The 21,980-nt window shown below is 46.0% G+C and overlaps 1 protein-coding gene across 5 annotated transcripts; it reads left to right on the forward strand.

The window, feature by feature from the left end:
- Nucleotides 1–44: 44 nt before the first annotated feature.
- Nucleotides 45–21,365, forward strand: PRDM14 (PR/SET domain 14). 5 transcript variants are annotated; one of them, XM_087420458.1, is made up of 8 exons: nucleotides 45–508; nucleotides 2,044–2,767; nucleotides 3,377–3,430; nucleotides 3,517–3,674; nucleotides 4,688–4,958; nucleotides 8,893–9,095; nucleotides 17,526–17,627; nucleotides 20,703–21,365. In XM_087420458.1, the coding sequence occupies exons 2-8, from the start codon at nucleotides 2,068–2,070 to the stop codon at nucleotides 20,928–20,930; spliced, it is 1,716 nt and encodes a 571-aa protein (XP_087276584.1). In that variant the 5' UTR covers nucleotides 45–508; nucleotides 2,044–2,067; the 3' UTR covers nucleotides 20,931–21,365. The 5 variants fall into 5 exon arrangements, with proteins under 5 accessions (XP_087276584.1, XP_087276585.1, XP_087276583.1 ...); XM_087420459.1 differs by having other exon boundaries at nucleotides 45–213; XM_087420456.1 differs by lacking the exon at nucleotides 45–508 and adding an exon at nucleotides 625–775.
- The last annotated feature ends 615 nt before the right edge of the window (nucleotides 21,366–21,980 follow it).

Consider the following 21,980-nt stretch of genomic DNA (forward strand, 5'->3'; position numbering starts at 1 on the left):
TCCCCCGGGGGGAGGGACTGCGGTGGCGGCGCAGGGGGCTGGTCCTCGGACACTGAAAGCTACTTAAGAAGGAGAAGCCCCCGAGAGGGCTAAACAACCATCCGAAACCTCGGAAGCGTCGCGGGCGCCGAGCCCACCGCGTCTAGGTGCCCCCCGCCCGGGACCCGCGAGGCGCCGCTTCCCACCGAGGGGCGGTGCCCGGCTCCCCACGAGGTATCAGGGACAAACGTCCACCTGGTCCTTGGGGTTTGACGCCGCCTTCGGCCACGCTCGGCTCTTGGGAACTCGAAGCCGACAGGCAGGGACGCGAGTCCCGGCCTTAGGGGCGCCGGTTCAGGGTCGGTGTGCGCGCAGAGGGGCTTGTCTTGGCTTGGGGTCCCTGGGTAACACTGGCCCAAGCTTTTCGCCCCCCCCCCGCCCCCCGGCAAGCCTAGAGCCGCAATAGTGCCCGCCCCAGAAAGCCGGCGGCGAGAGCTCCACCGGGGCCGGGAGGGGGTTTGGAGAACTGGTGAGTTGAGTGCGCGACCCCCTGGGGACTGGGGGGCGAGTCGAGCGCGGGCCAATGGCTGCGGTGGGCGGGGAGGGCCGGGCCTGGGGACCTGCGTGGGCCGCGTCTCTTCCCCACCCTCGCCCTCTCCATGCCCCCGGGCCCCGCCCGCCCGCCGCCCTCTTAAACCCTCCTTGGGCCTCGGGGCCCGCCCGAAGCCTGCCGGTCCCGAGCCCCCTGCGCGGCCCCGGGTCCTGGCGCGCCCGCTCGGCGGCGGCGCTCCGGAAGGTGGGTGCCGGCCGGGCGCGCCGCGGTGGCCCGGGGCCGTCGTCTGCCGGGCAGTTGGGAAGCGCAGGCAGCAGTCGCTGGCGCAGTTCGTTTTGGGTGGTCGTTTTGCCCTCTTGGGGCTTTTACTCCTTAAGTGGCTTGCAACCCCAAGTTGCAGATCCTTGGGGTGTGGGGAGGCCAGGAGCGGTGCGCCCTTGGTGGCTCCGGAGGAGACGGGCAGATGCCTTCGTCGTGGCTGACCTCTAGTCCCGACCCCCGTGTTCTTTAATTTCTGAGTCACGACCCTGCTTGGTTTCCTTATTGGACTCATTGATCTTGCCCTCAAGACCCGCCGGCCCTGAAGGGGCTCCACTCCTCAGCCTTGGTGAACTTGTGTCCATTGAAACGCCGTCCTTTTGGGGTGGCGGCGGTGCAGGGGCGCGCGGGCCGGCGGCCCACCCGGCCTGGGGGTCGTCCTCGCCTGCTCCCGAGAGGCGACTCCGCACCCCCTACGTCCCCGGGTGGGGTGACTGGAGTTTCCCGGGGGGCTTGGGGGATGTGGCGGGACTCGGCCCACGTGAGAAACCGAGGCGCTGCCTGCGGAGCTCGGAGGGGAGCCGAAGGCGGCGCCCCGCTCCTCCCGGCAGCCGGGACCGCCTGGGTCCGCGGGGTCAGACCCGGGCTCGCAGCGGGGCGGCCTCCTGGACCTGCCCCGGGCTCGGGGAGCGCGTTTTCTTCTGCGCCATCCGACCCGGGGCTCTCGGCCCTTCCCTTCCTCTGGGGACCCAGAAGCGCCTGGAACTGCCGCCTGCCCCAAAGCTCAGGACGGGCTTGCGCTCGGCTCCCGGCCGCAGCCCCGGGAGAGGGAGGGCTTGGCCCCTCCGACCGACCCTGGGAAGGAGTTTTGTTGGACCGAGAAGAGGGCGGGAGAGGGAACCCGAAACCGATTTTGCAGGAGCCGGGTTGGGGGCCGCATGTAGAGAGTGGGGGGTGGAAACCAGCCGTGTTTGGTCCCGGTGTGTTTGGAGAGGGAAGGCAAGGGCGACCCTCACCAGGAACTTGGAGTCGGGCAGGTTCCCTGCAGATTTTCGTTTTTGGTTGTTTAGTGTTTGTTTTTTTTGCTGTTTTTTGTTTGGTTCTGTTTGTGGGGTAAGGCGTGCGGGTTCGAAGGGGGAACTTTATCCAGGTCCCTTCGACCGGGGGCTGGCGCGGACGGTGGGGGCTCGGCAGGCAGGAGCAGGGCCACAGCGCCCCGCGCCCCTCACTCGGCCGCGCTTGCTTTTCCGCAGACCCGCCGCGCGCTGTGGCCCGGGATGGCTCTGCGGCCGCCAGGCGAGGCCGGCCCCCAGGACAAGGTGTGCTACCTGCCCGAGAGGCTCCAGAGCAGCCCCCAGCACCTGGCCGCCTACTACACGCCTTGCCCGCCCTATGGCCACTACGGGAACACCCTCGCCGCTACGGAGGAGGATTTCCAGCCTTTCCGGCAGCTGGAGGCCACCGTGTCTGCGGCCCAGGCTATGACCTCCATCGCCTTCCGGACGGCGCCTCCCTTGCTGAGCCCCGGCCTGGCCCTACAGAGGGAGCCGCTCTACGATCTGCCTTGGTACAGCAAGCTGACACCGTGGTACCCAATGCCCCACCTCCCCATGGAGGTGCCGCACTTTCTGAACAGCAGCCGCGAGTACACAGGCGCCGCCAGTGAAGACTTGGGCCGCATCGGTGGCCGCAGGGACAGTAGCCAGTGTTGTGGACCTGAAGTTTTAATTCCGCCGCCCCCTGTGGATGCTTCCGTGTTACCTGAGGGGCTGAAGACCTCCCAGGTATTAGCTTGCTCGCCCAGCAAGCGGTCTGAGAATGGCCCCAAACTCCTGAACCAAGAGGAGAAGTCTCGGCCTTACCACTTTACCCAGGAGGACCTGTACTTAGTTCTGTATGGGGTCATTCCCAGCCTGGAGCACTCAGCGCGCTTGCACCATGCGATTTCGGGGCTCCTGGTACCCACAGACAGCTCTGGTAAAGGAGGTCTACATCATCCGGGAGTTGGGTTGGATGGGATAGAGGTGGGAGGGGGCAGGAGTAGGGAAGGGACGCTTCGTTCGAGGTGGATCTGAGGCTGTAAAGTCCGGAAGCGGGGTGTAGCTACTTCCATCAAAGGATGGAGCCTGGGCAGGCAGGCTCACTTCTGAGCCCCTTCTTGCTTAACTACATGACTGCTGAGGTTGTTTTAGTGCGAGCTGAGGGCGAGGAGAGAAATGGTTCCTGCAGTGGACTTGTCAGCTGGGATCAGATTCTACCAGGATCTGCAAGGTATCTCAATGAGAGCCTCATGCAATTCACACTGGAAGACCTAGCTCAGCTATCCACCTTGACCTTAGTCAAAATCAGTATTGTCTCTGATTCTCCTTAAATTTGCAAAATGGGGTCAATTACATCACCTTGCAAGGGTTGTTCTGAGACCCAAATGAGAAATTGTATATGTAAAGGACCAGGAAAGATATAAAACATAGGTAAACAACAAACACAGGATAGTGGGTTACCTCTGGGGGGTAGGGAGGGAAGTGCCTTATGAACACATTTCATAATACATTTTAATGAAAAATAAAATTTTAACCCTTTTTCTAGGGTCTGATACTCTTCCTCAAACTCTGGATAAAGACTCCCTTCAGCTACCAGAAGGTAGGCAGGGCGCCTGGCTTGGATTTCTTTCCTCAAATGGATGCCTCCGTTTCCTCACTGGCTTTCCTGCTTCTGGTTTCTCCTAGGTCTCTGCCTCAGGCAGACCATGTTTGGTGAAGTCTCACATTTTGGTGTGTTCTGCAGTAGCCTCATCGCCAAAGGAGTCAGATTTGGGCCCTTTCAAGGTAAAGTGGTCAACGCCAGTGAAGTCAAGACCTATGGAGACAATTCTCTGATGTGGGAGGTAAATATGTCTCTGGTGGGTTGGCTAAAAGCGGGGAGGGAGGCTGGTGGGGAAAAATCTTGGCGGCTGCTGCTCTGGGAGAGTCCTGACCTGGGAGACGGGCACTGGGGCAGTGATCTGCTGTCTGTACTGCCTGCTTTGCAATATAAAGAGAAAGAAAGGCAGAGGTCACTCCCTGAGGACAGTGCCTCTGCATGAATTCTATGGATTTTGTGGTGCCTTAAGTCATTTTAGTCTGTGAAGATTAGCCATGGAATATACATTTAAAGAATTAATACATTGTGTTATGTTTATAGACAAAATCGAATGCTTTAAATATAGAGTGATGCTGAGAATGCCAAAGGGCATAAATACAAATTTTAAAATTTTGATATCGTTTGCCTATGAAATTAGCTAAGGATTTATAAAAACCGATACTCTTGACTGTGTATGGAACATGCTGGTAAGACCGAAGTTTGTCAGAATATGTCAGATAACCCCCTCTTGACCCTGAATTTCTACTTCTGGGAATATAGTTTAGGAAAGGGATCTGAAATTCAGACTATGTGGAAGATGTTAATCATGGGGTTGTTTAGAATAATAAAACATTGGATACAGTGAAATTGCCGACAGCAGAGAAAGAATTAAATCATGGCTCCATTAATATGCATAAAAACTAGAGTGGGATAAAATACAAAACTAATTGGTGGTCTTTAAATGGTGGGATTAAATGTGACCTCTTGTTTCCCTTATCTCTGCTTATGAAATTAACATATGCTCACTACAGAAATTTGGAAATCAAGAAAGTGATAGAAGTAAGAATCTTTTAAAAATATCACATCACCTATAGAGATATTCTTAAGCTAATAAATTTATTTAGCCTTAATAATAATTTAATATTAATAATAATAATAAAAAATATTCAGTGGACTCAAGTGTGAGATTTGGATTATAAATTTTAATAAGTAAATTTTTTGTATAGGTTAGGCCAAAAAAATGTGCGTTTTTCAAACTTCATGTCTTATTTCATTTAGATCTTTGAAGATGGTCATTTGAGCCACTTTATAGACGGGAAAGGAGGCGCAGGGAACTGGATGTCCTATGTCAACTGCGCCCGGTTCCCCAAGGAGCAGAACCTCGTTGCAGTGCAATGCCAAGGGCAGATCTTCTATGAGAGCTGCAAGGAGATCTACCAGAACCAAGAGCTCCTTGTGTGGTACGGAGATTGCTATGAGAAGTTTCTGGACATTCCTGTGAGCCTTCAGGTCACAGAGAAGGGGAAGCAGGCATCTGGGCCCTCGGAAGGTGAGTGCGCTCCTCGCTCAGGGAAGCCCTCCAAGTGGAAAGACGGGGCTCTTTTCCAACATAAACACCGGAACACCTTCCCACAGCTTCTCTGCTTGCTCATGGAGCTCCTCCCTCCCAAAGGCTAGTGCAGGGGACTAAACTGAGGGTGTCCCTAACCAAGAGGGCATTACCCAGCTGCAGGAAAGTGCCCTCATCTTTCCAAAGTTGTTGATGCTATTTCTGTTCACCAAGAAACCTTTTATTTTGCCCCTTTACCCCCTCCCAGAGAATAAAACAAAAGTGAAATAAAGGGATGCAACCTTTGCCTTAGATGAGCCAGTTTCCGATTCATCTCTGCTCAGGTTACCACAGCTGATGAAGTCAAAGCTCTCGAGCAGTGTTTTTCAAATGGTGGGCTGCAGTGGGAAATCAATTTAGTGGTGGAGACTAGCATTAAAGGAAAAAAAGAGAATAAGAATAAAATAGAATGGAAAAGATTGATGTGATTCTTACTTAAGTAAGAGTAAGCCTTGTTTGGTGAGGTTTTGTTTCAAATGGATATGTGCGTGTATGCTGGGTCTCAAATGTAAACTGTATTTCTTACTGTGGGTCTCAGTCAACTTGGAGAAGCATTGAGCTAAACTCTGGCTCTTAAATGTTAATGTGGATGTGAATACCCGGGCATCTTGGGAAGATGCAGATTCTCATTCAGGGTTGGGACCTGAGATTCTGCATTTCTCTCAAGCTTCCAGGGGTTGCTGATGCTGCTGCTCCCTGAACCACATTTGAGTAGCAAAGAGCTAGAGGACCACCGACCCACTCTCTCGGAGTGAGCCTCTGGAATTTGCACTTTAAATAAGCTCTCCAAATGATTTTTATATACACAACAGTTTGGGAACTACTGATCTAGTAAGTGGGATAAGAAATGCAAATTACTGTGGTATGTGGAATCGGAAGACCATCTTATAAGGTTATAATAAATGTAATAAATAACAGGTTAAAGAAAATGTGAATTGCATTCATTGCACACTGCAGCGATTGCCTGCATGCGTCTCCCAGCCAGAACGAGACCCTTCAGGGCAGGAATGACCCTAAACACCTTGATATCTCCTGCTCCTGGATCCCAGTGTGCATTGAATGCAGGAGGAAGACACTGCGACTAAATTGGGAAAAGATGCTTTAGGGATGAGATGAAATAAGGGATGTGATAGGCAGGGAGAGAGAAGGCAATCCAGGCTCAGGGCTCCAGGAATAGTGAAGCCAGAGGCAGGGATGTGTCCCCCAGGGATTAGGAGGTAAATAATGAGCAGTATCCTAGTGAGTCCTTTTGGTCGCTTCTAAAAATGTGCCCATCACTTTTGAAATAAAAGTGAAAAATACATGCTTGATAACTCGCAAAATTTAATCATTATCCTTTTGAAAAATTATTTAACACTATGTATTGAGCTATTAAAATGTTCATAACCTTTGATGTCTCGGTAATACTCTTCTGGAAATTTATCTTCAGGAAATAGTCCAAAAGGAAAAGCTTTGTCCACGAGGATTTTTACTGCAGCACCATCCATATTGTAGTGAGAAATCATACAAACAACCTAAATGCTCAGTAGTAGAATAATTGTTAAGTAAATGATGATACATTAACAAGGGATAATATGCAGATATCAGATCACAATTGTATAAGCAGCAGCAGGGATGAGAGCTTATGTTGGTAAGTAGGGAAAAATCCAGCATGCAGTTACCTGGGCTCCAGTTCTGAACCAAATTATATCCAATGCTTACAGCACTGTGAAAATAATATGTATTTTGGACAATGTGTGGAAGGGAACCTGTAAACAACTTAATTAGTTGGGAACAATTATGGATGAATTCATTTGTTTTCTGTTATGAATGTTTTTGGGTAGCATAAAAAGAAAAGAAAAATTCTGTCCTCTCAAAAGAACTCTTTTTCTCAAAGGCTTTTGGGGGATTGCTGGGAGTCTCCCCCTCTAAGGTCTTGAGTGGGAGGGAAGGGTCTGGACCCTATGTGGGCGGGTTATTTGAGTATGCAAACCTGTGGAGTGTGTGTTTTGGGGGATGGAGGTGTGGAATGTGAAGACAACTCTTAATAGTTTCCAAACTGCCTGAACTGTGTGTTTGTGGTGGGGCAGAAACCATCACTGGTTTCTGAGAAACCCCTTGGCTAAAAAGAGTAGTTGATTGAGATGAGGGGGAGGAAGAAGGAAAGGAAACAGGATAAAAATAGGTTAAGAGAATTTCCAAAGACCGGAGCAGAAAATGTGGGCAGCTGAAGCCTCATTAGTAAAGGTGGTGTGTCCTTTTTGCCTAAGTAGTTGTTCTTATGCAAACTCACTATTGAACCTTTATTCTGAATTTTGGTGGGCTTTAGTGCTTTGATTTGTAAAGACCGCTGGCCCTGTCTTGTAGACCCTCACCAGGAAGCAGGAAGGCCAGGTATTTCTGACCAATGAAAATTCTAGCTCTGAGCAAAACTCATCCCGGCAGGGGGATTCGGAGAGGATTAGCACCTCAATGAAAGTGATAGACTTGGCTAGGCGATGCCTCGTCCTGGAGTTGGCGGTTGTCTTCCTGGTTATTTACTTAATGGATAGTTTATTTCCTTAGCCACCTGTTAAACGTGCCTGGGACATAGTTGTCAACTAACAGACCTCCTGATGGATAGCTTCCCTGCTGTCCTGATGCCAAAAAGATTTCCATCTCCAGACTTGCATAGACTCACTCCTGGCTCTCCTCGCCTTCCCTGGGGCCAGACAATGAGGTCTCAGTGATGCATTCACAGTCAAAGCCACTTGATCCTCTGGAGTCCAGAGTGGCCTCGGCAGGGGTGCTTTTGTAGGTGGCCCCTGTCCTCTCCCCTCCCCCCAATACATAGACACCCCTGGACCTGGGACCTCCTTTGCTAGAGTCGGCTGCACCCTCTCTAACCTCTCTCCTCCCCCACCCTCCTCTGTTGATAAAGACATTTACCTCTCCAGGTCTTGTCTATCACCCAGTGATAGCATCACTCACGGTGGTAAGAACTCAATAAGTGTTAGAATTAAATTAATCGTCGTGATAACCCTATGTATTAGGGAAGGCAAGATGTTGTCATCTTTACTCTACACATGAAGAGTCTAGCTCTCGAATCCTCCCCAAAAGTTCAGAGAAGTGAACTATAAGCTAAAAGGGCACCTAAGACTTCGTAACTGTGGTCAGTGGAACAGCGCTTGTGAAGCCTGGGAGATAAGCTGTGGGTTCCCGTCGTTGTCCTGGGTGAATGGCTTTGAACTTGTAGCTCAGGCTGATCTGAAAGGGACAATGAGATAGGTATATTTTGGTATATTAACCTTGTAATGCATGCCAATCTGGAGTGTTCAAGAACTACAGGACTGAACTGCTCTTAAATGGGGCTGGAGGCAGGGCCTCCTCAACAAATACATTGCAGGGAACAAAAGGGAAGGAGAACCTACAAATTAAGGAACTGAAGAGACGTAGCAACCATGGACACCGCATAAACTTTGAATCCTAAATTGAACAAACTGACCTTGAAATAATTAAACAAACATACATATATGTATATAAGTACTCACATGTATATGTATTTCTATTAAGGCATAAGAGTTAATTGTTTAGGTATGACAATGGCATTATGGTTATGCTTTAAAAAAATTATGATATTTTAAAAATTACAGCCTAGGGTATTTCTGAACCGAATGATAAATGAGTATTAAATTAATCCATTGTGGAGGGAAGGCACATAAATGCTATGTACAAATTGGCTATGTATTGGTCATTGTTAAAGCTTGGTGTTGGGCACATGAGAGTTTGTTATTTTGACTTTGGTGTATGTTTAAAATTTTCTGTAATAAAAAGTTTTAAAAAATTGTCTTGGAGGAAGTAGGAATGAGGGAAGGAAGCTGCTAAAGCCCCTGGCACCTATCCCTGTGTTTGACAGAGTCTGCAGAAGGTTACAGATGTGAAAGATGTGGAAAAGTATTTACCTACAAATATTACAGAGATAAGCATCTCAAGTACACCCCCTGTGTGGACAAGGGTGACAGGAAATTTCCCTGCTCTCTCTGCAAACGATCCTTTGAGAAGCGGGACCGCCTCCGGATCCATATCCTTCACGTTCACGAGAAGCACCGGCCTCATAAGGTAAGAGTCAGGGCGGCGAAGGATCCCGCCCAACACTCACACTCTGCCTTCAGGCTCCTTCCCCAACCCCCTGAACGCACACTGAGGGTGCAAGTTGCTGGGACACAATGCCGGATAAGGCAGGGTCTCTGCAGGAGGTGACATCGCTGTGGAAGGGCAGACATGGACTAACGCAGTGACATACGTGTGATAGAATGGATGTACAGGGTAGAGAGGAATTCCAAGGAACGAGTGACCACTTCTGCCTGACACTTGGGCTATGGAAGGCCTCATAGAAGAGGTGGCCTTGAGCCAAGTCTAGAGGGACAATGGGGTATCTGATTTATATCAGAGGCAGGGTTGGTTGGGGAAGGGAAAGGGTTGTGTCATTCCAGGCAGGAAAGAGCCTAGCGTGTGGTTTTAGGTAACTGCCCCTTGTTTCATAATCTGTGCAGGCATACTCATAGTTACAGGATGAAGCGTAGGCATGGTCCAAAGAATGGAAGGCGTCTACGACATGCCAAGGATTTGGTAAGGAAGAAAAGCAGTGATGGCATTAGGAAGCCATTTTTTGCCGTTCTGGATATCTGGTTGCTCTGCCAGGCTTGGTGCAAAACAATGCACATGACCATGGGGCTTAATTACAAAGAGAACTGGACGGGCACAGATGGACACGGGTCTGACTCCCCACCCTGTCAGGACTCGCTGCCGAGGCTACAACCTTGAGGGACTCCTGAGCCCATTTTCCTCATTTGAAAACTGAGAGTAATCATCATAAAATTGCCCTTCTTTCTCCTCTCCTGTTCATAGCTAAGCTTCTGGAAAAATCACATTTAATCAGTACATTACATACTCCTGTAAAGTTTGAGTACCTTTACAATTATCATATATTATTTTCCTAATTCTAAGAACATTTTAGGGCCGGCCCCGTGGCTTAGTGGTTAAGTGCACGCGCTCCGCTGCTGGCGGCCCGGGTTCGGATCCCGGGTGCGCACCGACACACCGCTTCTCCGGCCATGCTGAGGCCGCGTCCCACATACAGCAACTAGAAGGATGTGCAACTATGACATACAACTATCTACTGGGGCTTTGGGGGAAACATAAATAAATAAAATTATTAAAAAAAAAAAGAACATTTTAAATATTAAGACAGTGAAATTATTTCTCACCCATAGACTGGCAAAAAGTAAAAGTTACCCTGTCTGGTATTCTGATAGTGAAGAGTTAGAGACTGCATGTTCATCAACACAGAATTGATTATGTTAATTATGGCTTATTAAGTTGCAGAACGGTATAGAATGATGCCATTTGAAATGTTTTATTGCGTATGCTATGTATGATATGGATATGCATGACTATAAATGGAAAAACAGTTGGAAAGAAACATTAAACTCCTGTCATTCTGGGAGTATGATTGAGAATGAAGCCAAGAATGATTTTTATATTTTTACTTGGTAAACATTTAAAATTTTTATTTCCAATTTTTATTTTTTAACATGAGATAATAATGATTGCTTGGCAAATACAATTTGGAGAGAAAACAAAATAAAAGCCACTTGATATGCTGTGGCCCAAAGTTAAGACATTTTAGCTGTAATTTTCTCTGTGTGTGTGTGTTTGTGTGTGTATTTTTAATATACTTGGAATCATGCTGAATATCATGAGACTACGTTTCTGACTTAATGTTACATCGTGAGTAATTTGTAAACATAATAATGGCTGTATCAGTACATTGGTTGGATGTGCCATAATTTATTTAACCAATCCTGTTTTGTGCATCCCCCCCCCCATTGCTGCAGTGAACAATATTATATAGAAATCATTATCTCTGTTATCCATTTCTGATTGTTTCTTTGGGTTAGATTCCTAGAAGTAGAAACACTGGTCAAAGGATGTGTACAATTTTTTTTGTGTGTGAGGAAGATCAGCCCTGAGCTAACATCCGTGCTAATTCTCCTCTTTTTGCTGAGGAAGACCGGCTCTGAGCTAACATCTATTGCCAATCCTCCTCCTTTTTTTCCACAAAGCCTCAGTATGTAGTTGTATGTCACAGTTGCACATCCTTCTAGTTGCTGTATGTGGGACGCGGCCTCAGCATGGCCAGAGAAGTGGTGCGTCCGTGTGCGCCCAGGATCCGAACCCGGGCTGCCAGCAGTGGAGCGCACGCACTTAACCGCTAAGCCATGGGGCCGGCCCAGGATGTGTACAATTTTAAGGCTCTTAATTCAAGTTGCCAAAGTGCTTTCTAGAGAATGCGTCAATTTATAGTCCAACCTGCTGGGCTTGCAGTGTAGTAAGTAGCACCACATTTCCTGCAATAATATTATGTTTTTTTTTTTTTTTTTGGTGAGGAAGATCGGCCCTGAGCTAACATCCATTGCCAATCTTCCTCTTTTTGCTGAGGAAGACTAGCCCTGACCTAATATCCTTGCCCATCTTCCCCTATTTTGTGTATGGGACGCCGACACGGCATGGTTTGATGAGCGGTGCATAGGTCCACTCCCAGGATCCGAACCTGCGAACCCTGGGCCGCCAAAGCAGAGCGTGAGAACTTAACCACTACACCATAGGGCCGGCCCCAATATTATCTTTTGTATGTTGTGATTTTGATGGATGAAAAATGGTGTCTTGCTTGAATTTGCATCTTTATTATTTATTATTTATGAATTTTAAATTTTAAAATATATTTTATTGGCAGTTTGTGTTTGTCCTGTGGTTTGTCAATTTATGTCCTTCTAAAGTATATATATATACATGTTTTTGTAATATTTTACAAGCCATATTTTATCAATTCTAGGATTTGGAGTTCTTTCACTTTTTTATATTTCTGAAATTGGAGTGTGTTCAATGTGTGATGACATGCCGTAGTTTTCTTTTTTAGTTAGCATATACAGTAATGGGGGATCTTACAATTGATGGGGTACAGCATTTAGGATATTTGTTGTATTTGCTGCAGCTAGATCAAGGGGTGTTTGTTAAGAAAGTAGAGGGCCAGCCCCGTGGCTTAGCCGTTAAGTGTGCACACTCTGCTACTGGTTTGGATCCCAGGCGCGCACCGACTCACCGCTTCTCCGGCCATGCTGAGGCCGCGTCACACATACAGCAACTAGAAGGATGTGCAACTATGACATACAACTATCTACTGGGGCTTTGGGGAGAAAAAAAAGGAGGAGGATTGGCAACAGATGTTAGCTCAGAGCCAGTCTTCCTCAGCAAAAAGAGGAGGATTAGCATGGATGTTAACTCAGGGCTGATCTTCCTCACACACACAAAAAAATAAATAAATAAAACTGTTAAAAAAAAAAGAAAGTAGAAACTACAAGATTAATTTTTGTTTGTTTTGTTTTGTTTGTTTGTTTTTGTGAGGAAGATTAGCCCTGAGCTAACATCCGATGCCAATCCTCCTCTTTTTGCTGAGGAAAACTGGCCCTGGGCTAACATCCATGCCCATCTTCCTCCACTTCATATGGGATGCCACCACAGCATGGCTTGACAAGTGCTGCGTGGATGCGCACCAGGGATCCGAACCTGCGAACCCTAGGCTGCCGCAGTAGAGTGCGCAAACTTAACCGCCTTTGCCACCGGGCCAGCCCCTGTTTTGTTTTTGACTAAAGTAGAATGCAGGATAAGGTTATCAGAATTTACTCAAGAAATTTTTGCTAGGATGTCAGATGGGTCATTCGCCTAAACACTGAGCACAATGGTGGTCTTGAGTTGGGGTTTGAGGAGAGAAACTGTACTTCGATACTGCCGTCTTTGACACTGGGGAACTGAGGAGCAGGAGGTCAACAGATGACGGGAGCGATACGGAAGGGGTGATGGAAGCTGGTATTAGTGCAGTGTGATGACTTGGGCTTCGAAAGAGGAGTTGTCTTTGTGGTAGAGTGGAGGAAGAATCCTTTCTATCTGGCAGTAGAAGAGGGTGAGTCCTGTCATACTCCATGTTCCCAAGGGTTCTTGAGTTCTCTTCTCCTTAGGCTCTCTCTCTGAGTGGTCTGTCACTTTATCATGACTGCAAATACCGTTTAACATCGGGTTCAGAGCTCTAGCCAAGAATTCTGGCCTGAACTCAAGAGGCGTGTCCAGCTGCTCTCTGAACGTCTCAACCTGACTCTCCCATGGCACTTTATCCTCATTATGTTCAGAAGATTGAGGGTTCTTCTTCTTTTTTTTTTTTTTTTTGTAAATTCAACTGAATAAATTTTATTTTATTTATGTATTTTTATTTTATTTTTTTTGTGTGTGAGGAAGATTAGCCCTGAGTTAACATCTGATGCCAATCCTCCTCTTTTTGCTGAGGAAGATTGGCCCGGGGCTAACTTCCATCCTCATCTTCCTCTACTTTACATGGGACGCCGCCACAGCATGGCTTGACAAGCAGTGCGTCGGTGCGCGCCCAGGATCCGAACCTGCGAACCCTGGGCCCCCAAAGTGGAGAGTGCGAACTTAACCACTATGCCACCAGACTGGCCCTCTCTTAGTTTTCTTTATTTCATATACTTTAGTTTGATTACTTAACTCTAAGATGATACGGTATATTTAATTTCTGCAGAGGCCTAAAAGAAAACACTTAGGGGCCGGCCCGGTAGCATAGTGGTTAAGTATGCATGCTCCGCTGCTGGCGGCTGGGGGTTCGGATCCCGGCATGCATCCACGCACCACTTGTCAGGCCATGCTGTGGCGGCGTCCCACATAAAGTGGAGGAAGATCAGCACGGATGTTAGCTCAGGGCCAGTCTTCCTCAGCCAAAAGAGGAAGGTTGGCAGATGTTAGCTCAGGACTGGTCTTCCTCACAAAAAAAAAAAAGAAAGAAAGAAAACACTTAATTTAATTTCAACAGAAGAAAAAGAAGTGCGAGTGAAACAAACATGCAGAACTTCAGATAAATGATTTTTAACAAGAACAATCAGTTTCTGAAAGAGAAAAAAATTATTGATTGATTGAAATATCAGAAGATGCTGGATGTGCAACCAACAATGAAAAACCCTGTATTTTTTTTTTTTTTTTTTTTTAAAGATTTTATTTATTCATTTTTTTCCCCCCAAAGCCCCAGTAGATAGTTGTATGTCATAGGTTCACATCCTTCTAGTTGCTGTACGTGGGACTCGGCCTCGGGTTGGTCGGAGAAGTGGTGCCTTGGGGCGTGCCCGGGATCCGAACCCGGGCCGCCAGCATCAGAGCGCGCGCACTTAACCGCTAAGCCACAGAGCCGGCCCTGAAAAACCCTGTATTTTTAAAGATTTTTTTTTTTTTCCCCCCAAAGCCCCAGTAGATAGTTGTATGTCATAGCTGCACATCCTTCTAGTTGCTGTATGTGGGACTCAGCCTCAGGATGGACGGAGAAGTGGTGCCTCGATGCGCACCCGGGATCCGAACCCGGGCCACCAGCATTGCAGCGCGCGCACTTAACCACCAAGCCACAGGGCCGGCCCTGAAAAACCCTGTATTATCACCCTTCTGCCAGCATTTAAAACCTAAATGTACCTCATTTTCAGATATCAGAGGAAATCCCTGTAGCCCACAGCAACGAGTACCAAGATTTCATGCGTGAATTTAGAATGTCGGTCTTCTCCGACCTTCTGAAATACCTGACCAAGGGAGAGAGGGCTTTGTCTTTTCAGAAAACATCGTTTCCTCTACTCCATCAATTGCTCAAAATTATGCTAGACTTGAACTTTATTTGTATTTCATCTTTGACTTCCTTATAAGCTTTTGTTTTTGCTAGGATTTCTAGTTGCAAGAGATAAATTTAGTTTCTTAATTATATAACTTGTATGATGACATTTACATTCTTTTTTATTTTATTTTATTTTATTTTTTTCCCCAAAGCCCCAGTAGATAGTTTTATGTCATAGCTGCACATCCTTCTAGTTGCTGTTTGTGGGACGTGGCCTCAGCATGGCCAGAGAAGCGGTGCATGCCCGGGATCTGAACCCGGGCCACCAGCAGCGGAGCATGAGCACCCAACCCCTCAGCCACAGGGCCAGCCCCTATGATGTTTACATTCTTGTCAAAAGCTTTCTTCATGCAGCTTGTTCTGATTTGAACCAGTTGCTCTCTAGGCCTGTAAACTGTCATATTTGGATATTTTTCATCACCTTTTCCTTTTTTTTTTTTTTTTACTTGAGGAAGATTGACCGTGAGCTAACATCTGTTGCCAATCTTCCTCTTTTTGCTTGAGGAAGATTGGCCCTGAGCTAACATCTGTGCCAATCTTTCCTCTATTTTGTATGTGGGATGCCTCCACAGCATGGCTTGATGAGTGTTGTAGGTCTGTGCCCAGGATCCAAACCTGTGAACTCTGGGCCATTGAAGTGGAGTGGGCCAAACTTAACCACTAGGCCACCAGGCTGGCACCACTGGGGCATATCTTCCAGTAATTGTTTTTAAGGGTACATAGTGAAAATTTTGCTGAGTCCTTCTTTGTCTGAGGATATTTTACTCACATCTTTGATAGTTTGGCTGGATATAGAATTTTAGGTAGAAATAATTTTCCCTCAGAACTTTCAAGGCATCATTCCATTTTCTTCTATCATTTTATGCCAATCTGGTTCTTGTTTCTTTGTAAATAACCAGTTTTTTTCTTTGTGGAAGTTGTTCTTTATCTGTGGAGTTCTGAAATTTTAACAGAATGTGTTAAATTGGATGTCTTTTTTTTTCTTCTCCTGCTTTGTAATCAGTGGATTACAAAGTACTCTTTCCCTCTGAAGGCACAAGTCTTAAGCTCAAACGAATTTTCTTGTTCTTTCTTTTGCTATAATCTGTCTTCCAGATCTTTGTTCTCTCCTGGAACTCCTTTTGGGCAGATGTTAGGCTGAATCTACCTCCTGGTGCTTAACTTCTAATTTTTTGCATAGCATCCTCAGAGTTTCCCAACCTTATTTTCCAAATCGTATATTCAGTCTTTAGCAATCAGCAGGGTGCATTCAGTTATACAGCATTTCTAGTCAGTACTTTTTTTTTTTTTTTTTTGAGCAAGACCAGCCCTGGGCTAACATCCGTGCCCATTTTCCTCCACTTTACATGGGATGCCACCACAGCATGACTTGACAAGCGGTGTGTTGGTGCACGCCCGGGATCGGAGCCTGCCAACCCTTGGGCTGCCGAAGCAGAGTGCATGCACTTGCACCACCAGGCCGGCCCACTAGTCAGTACTTTTTTATTCTTGTTTGTTTTTAAAAATTTCCAAGAACAGTTTCATTTTCTAGTTGCTTCCATTTTATAATTGATCTGTTCTTTTTGTAATATTAACTTAAACATCTGACTTTTCTGCTTTAGTAATGATAATACATGCTCATTATTAAAACTTCAAGCAGAGGGCCAGCCCGGGGGCCTAGCAGTTAAATTCGTGCACCCCGCTTCAGTGGGCCGGGGTTCGCAGATTCGGATCCTGGGTGCCAACCTACGCCACTGCTCATCAAGCCATGCTGAGGCATCGTCTCACTCACATAGAGCAACTACGATGTACAACTATGACATACAACTATCTACTGGGGCTTTGGAGAGAAAAAAAAAAGGAGGAAGATTGGCAACAGATGTTAGCTCAGGGCCAATCTTCCTCAAAAAAAAAAAAAAACTTTACGCAGTACAGAAAAATTAGAGAAGACTTTAAAAATCCACCCAAAATTCTACTAAAAATACCAGCTCTCCCATCTGTACATGTAAGCACAGCTGGGGAGCAGGCCATGGAAGCACAGTAGTTTCTTCACCTGGTTCAGAATTCCTGAGAAGATCTGACAGGAGTCAGCAGGGTCAAGAGCACAGAGAAACATCATGAACTGTTCGCAGCAAACAGCTGTACCACATGCTCCTGCTGGACCCCACAAATGTTACCCTTGTTTGTAGGTACAACATGTCTCAGATCAACTCCCACCTGTATTGCCATTTTGGTCTATATAGTCATCACACGCCCACTAGATTTTTAGCTCCATGTCTTTAAGCAGAGACTTGAGTGCATAGTAGGTACTCCGTTAATACTTGAATTAATTGCATGGTGCTTGCAATTAACTCCTGTGAGGAAGACTCAGCAGCTATTTTGCCCATGAGGAAAATCGGAAAATCAAGATTCCAAGTTTAACTGATTTGCTCTGCTCACACAGCAACTTGTTGATAGAGCAGGACTAATTCAGGCTTCCATTATACACCACGATCCTGTTCACTTCCCGCATTCATCTCCGAAGCAACTGACACCCAAAGGCATTAGTTGAATTACCTGAGGTCACAGCATTGAGCAGGCTCTGGACCAGAGCCCACGCTGCCGGATTCTTCAGCGTAGTCCCAGGGTGTCTGCTATCTCAGGTAAACCCTCAGCCTGGGTCTCCTTGGTCCTCTACCTACAGATACACAGAATCAATGCGATAGCTCTCCTCTCACCCCTAGGTAAACATAACGGTGAAATGAACTTGTGAGGGAAAGATGTGATTTCAACTGTATTTTTCTTGTTCACCTTAGTGTTCTACATGTGGGAAATGTTTCTCTCAGTCTTCCAGCCTAAACAAGCACATGAGAGTCCACTCCGGAGACAGACCCTACCAGTGTGTATACTGCACGAAGGTAAATGGGCCCTCCTTCTAAGGAGATCCGCTTGAGTCCCGTGTGGGTGTCCATGGATAAGAACTTGAAGCACAAAGCCTGGCTTATGATGAGTTCTTGGTAAATTAGTCCATTATCAGCCCCCTCCCCATTTCCATCCCAAGTATGCTCAAATTTGCTTAAGATGGTCAGATACTACCTCCTATTGCCAAATCGGCGTTTAGGGCATGTATAATGAAATACACCGCCAAATTTACAGGGACCTGATCATTGCAGACATGATTACATAGCTGGTCTTACTTTCTAGAGCAACATTACTGCAGTGGCACCTGATCTGCATTATACAGAATATTGAGTTATGAAAATGAAGAGACAAATATGTAGTTAACGGTTGTTAGAATAGAAACAATAGTTTGACCATGCTTTAGAAATAATATACCAAAACACCTTATATCCTATTTTGATGATATACATCTGTGCCATCTAATGCATAGTTACCCATTAATCATATGAGGCTATTTAAATTAATGAAATAAAATTGCAAATTCAGTAACTCGATTGCACTAGCCTCATTTCAAGTGCTCAAAGCCCCACGTGGCTAGTGACCACCAAATTGGACAGCACAGACACAGAACATTTCCATCGTCACAGAAAGTCTTATTGAATAGCACTGGAATAGACTCTTTCTGTCATCGAGTTATTTACATTTTTTTATAGTAAAGCCTTTGAAGGAATATAGGCTGTCTTAGAGTGAATTCTAAACCTTCCAAAGAGGAATAAAACATTGAGTCTACCAGACTTAGAGAAACTAATCTGCCAATGAAATTGTGTGTCAAAGGAATGGAAATAATCAGAGAAAAATGGGGCTGAGGTATAACTACACTGTGGAGCCAGCACAAACCAAAGGAAGGTGGCCATGGATTTGTGTGCAAAAGGCACCTATCTTGAGGGATAAATGCTCTCCTGCAGGATTTCCAGAACAAGGTCAAAATACCCTACAACCCATCCTGTTTCTAGAGTTCCAATTCTGATCCTCACCTTGGACTTGTAGCTAACCTGGGAACTAAATCCTCTTAGGACATAAGTTAGTTATTTGGCATTCTGGCTCACACATTAGATTCCCCTTACTTAGGCTGATGAAGATGGGCCATGTCGGGGTGTTCTAGGCAAGTACAGCTTGTTGACCTTACTGAGCAGTGACCCAACTCCGCGTATGCCCAGACACTCCATTGTCGAGTGTGTCTCTCGCAGCCCCCCAAATCTGAGGTCACCAGTTTAACCTGGTGTTTTATGTCACTGTCAATGGACGCAAAAAGTGAATCATTACATTTCTAATATACCACCTGAAAGTGACAAAGGTCAGAGCATAGTATTGAAATGAATGAGGGGAAAAGTTATAAATAAGGGAAAGAAAAGAAGTGGCCAAGAAAAGATATGTAAAAACAGCAAGTACTTGGAAATCTGAAATATTACAGCCACTCTGGAAAAGTTTGGCAATTTCTTTAAAAACTAAACTTGTAACTACCAAACAACCCAGCAGTTGCTCTCCTGGGCACTAATCCCAGAGAAATGAAGGCTTAATATGTTCACACAAAAACCTGTACACAAATGTTTATAGCAGCTTTATAATAGCCCCAAACTGGAAACAACCCAGACATCCTTCAATGGGTAAGTGATTAAACAGACTGTGGTATGTCCACACCATGGAATATTACTCAGCAATAAAAAAGGAGATGAACTATTGTACATACAACCACCTGGGTGAATCTGCAGAGATGAGTGAGAAAAGCCAATCCCAGAAGGTTCCATGCTGTGTGATTCCATGTATATAACATTCCTGAAATGATAAAATTATAGAAATGGAGAAGAGATGAGTGGTTGCCACAGCTTAAGAAAGAAGTGGGAGTGGGAGAGATGGGTGTGGCTATAAACGGGCAACATGAGGGATCTTTATGATGAAAATGTTCTGTATCTTAACTATATCAACATTGATATCCCGGTTGTGATATTATACTGTAGTTTTGTAAGATGTAACCATTGGGGGAAACTGGGTAAAGAGCACACAGAATCTCTTCTTTTTTTTTTTTTTTCCTCTTTTTTTTTTTTTTGTGAGGAAGATCAGCCCTGAGCTAACATCTGTGCTAATCCTCCTCTTTTTGCTGAGGAAGACCAGCTCTGAGCTAACATCTATTGCCAATCCTCCTCGTTTTTTTCCCCCAAAGCCCCAGTAGATAGTTGTATGTCATAGCTGCACATCCTTCTAGTTGCTGTGTGTGGGACGCGGCCTCAGCATGGCGGGAGAAGCGGTGCCTCAGTGCACCCGGGATCCAAATCTGGGCTGCCAGTAGCGGAGCACAAGCACGTAACCCTGGCCGGCCCTTCTTTTTTTGTGTGTGTGAGGAAGATCAGCCCTGAGCTAACATCCATGCCAATCCTCCTCTTTTTGCTGAGGAAGACTGGCCCTGGGCTAACATCTGTGCCCGTCTTCCTCTACTTTTTATATGGGACGCCGCCACAGCACGGCCTGACAAGCAGTGCATCGGTATGCATCCGGAATCCGAACCTGGGCCGCCAGCAGCAGAGTCCACGCACTTAATTGTTACGCCACGGGCCGGCCCCAGAATCTCTTATTTCTTATGACTGCATGTGAGGCCATAATTATCTCAAAATGTTTAAATTACTGATTTATGCAAAGACTGGCCAATATTAGCTACACCTTCTGTACAGCAGTTTATCTTGAGTGTGGTCCTAGGTCCACCTGCATTGGAGTTGCTTGTTTAAATGCAGGTTCCCGAATCTCATGTCAGGCTTATTGGGTGTACTCTCTGGGGTACGGTTGGCAGTCTGCATTTTTAACTGGACCCCCAGGTGATTTTAGCTACTGAAGGACCACTGTTCTAATAGCCAGTGCTACTCAAAACCAGCCAGAATGACAAGTCAGTCATGTCCTACTGTTGACCACGAGTGCTCTGTAGCATTAAAACCCCAGGTTCATCAACTGAGAACTAAGGATCAACACTGAAATTAACCCCCGCGTTTAATTGGTTGTGGAGCTGATGGAAGTTTACTTTTTCTTCTGCTTTCTGTTCTCTGCAGAAGTTTACTGCCTCCAGCATACTCCGCACACACATCAGGCAGCACTCCGGGGAGAAGCCCTTCAAATGCAAGTTCTGTGGTAAATCTTTTGCGTCCCATGCTGCCCACGACAGCCATGTCCGTCGTTCACACAAGGACGATGAGGGCTGTTCCTGTAGCGTCTGTGGAAAAACCTTCCCGGATCAAGAAGCCTTCTACTCCCACATGAAGTTTCATGAAGACTACTAACCCTCAGAGAACTAAGGACTTGGATTCTGTCTTTATAGTTCTTGTTTACGGGTGTGTCGTATGAATGAATGATAGTTATACTGAGATGAGACAAGAAAAATGGAACTGACCGATTAGCTGCATTAACTGGATTTATTGACTGTGATTTTAACAGCTTTCACAGAATTGTTTTTCACAATTTCTAACAAAAATGGAATTTTGGTGAATTTACCTGGAAATAATGAAAGCTGGCTATATTAGTAGTGCTTAAGGGTCTGGAAACTCAACATCAGCCATGAGAGAGACTATATTTCATTTCAGGGATTGGGAGTAGAGTCTTTAATTTCATGATGAAAAGGAGGCCTTTTCTCTGTTTGCCTTGGACCCCCCAATTGTAATATGTCTGTGACCATCACCTGTTATATTTCTTCATAGAATAAATTCTTTAAAAATTCATTCAAGCCAGAGCTTCATTAGTATTGTAGCTAAGTGTTCAGGCATGAATTAATCTCCCATCTTGATTTGATTCATTTCAAACCCTTCGTTCCCACCCCTCCCTCATCACATGACAAATGCCTGTTAATAATTTGGTTAGCACCACACAGAATTACCTGAAGGACACAAGTTACTTATTCACTCCACCAGTGACCTTCACCAATTGGGGAAGAAAAATTCTTACCAAATGAAGAAAGGCTGAAAAGTTACAATAGGCTAAAAAATAAATAAATGTATTTATATTGCTCTAGTTTTAAACCTGATTTCATTCCCAATAGACAAGTGGAATTTCTCAGGTCTTTTTAATTAGCTGGTCTGCGCTAGTACATAGAGTGCAAAGAAAAATGTGCCATATAAGTTATCACAAGGCTGATGCAAGCACGTGGAGAATGATCAACATTTTTTGACCATTAACCCTAGAGAGGGTACCACTGAGTTCTCCACGTTACGGATGAGGAAATCAGTGAGAGGAAGGAAGTGGTGTGGCGTCGTTTGCCTCTAACGGGCTAAGTGAGGTCTGCCCAACTCGAAAGCCCAGCCTCTTAATGAACCAGTTTGCTCAACTTAAGAATCCTG

This window comes from Ceratotherium simum, chromosome 31 (assembly GCF_057802395.1).
Source record: "Ceratotherium simum simum isolate JZ-2026a chromosome 31, ASM5780239v1, whole genome shotgun sequence".
NCBI lineage: Eukaryota > Metazoa > Chordata > Mammalia > Perissodactyla > Rhinocerotidae > Ceratotherium > Ceratotherium simum.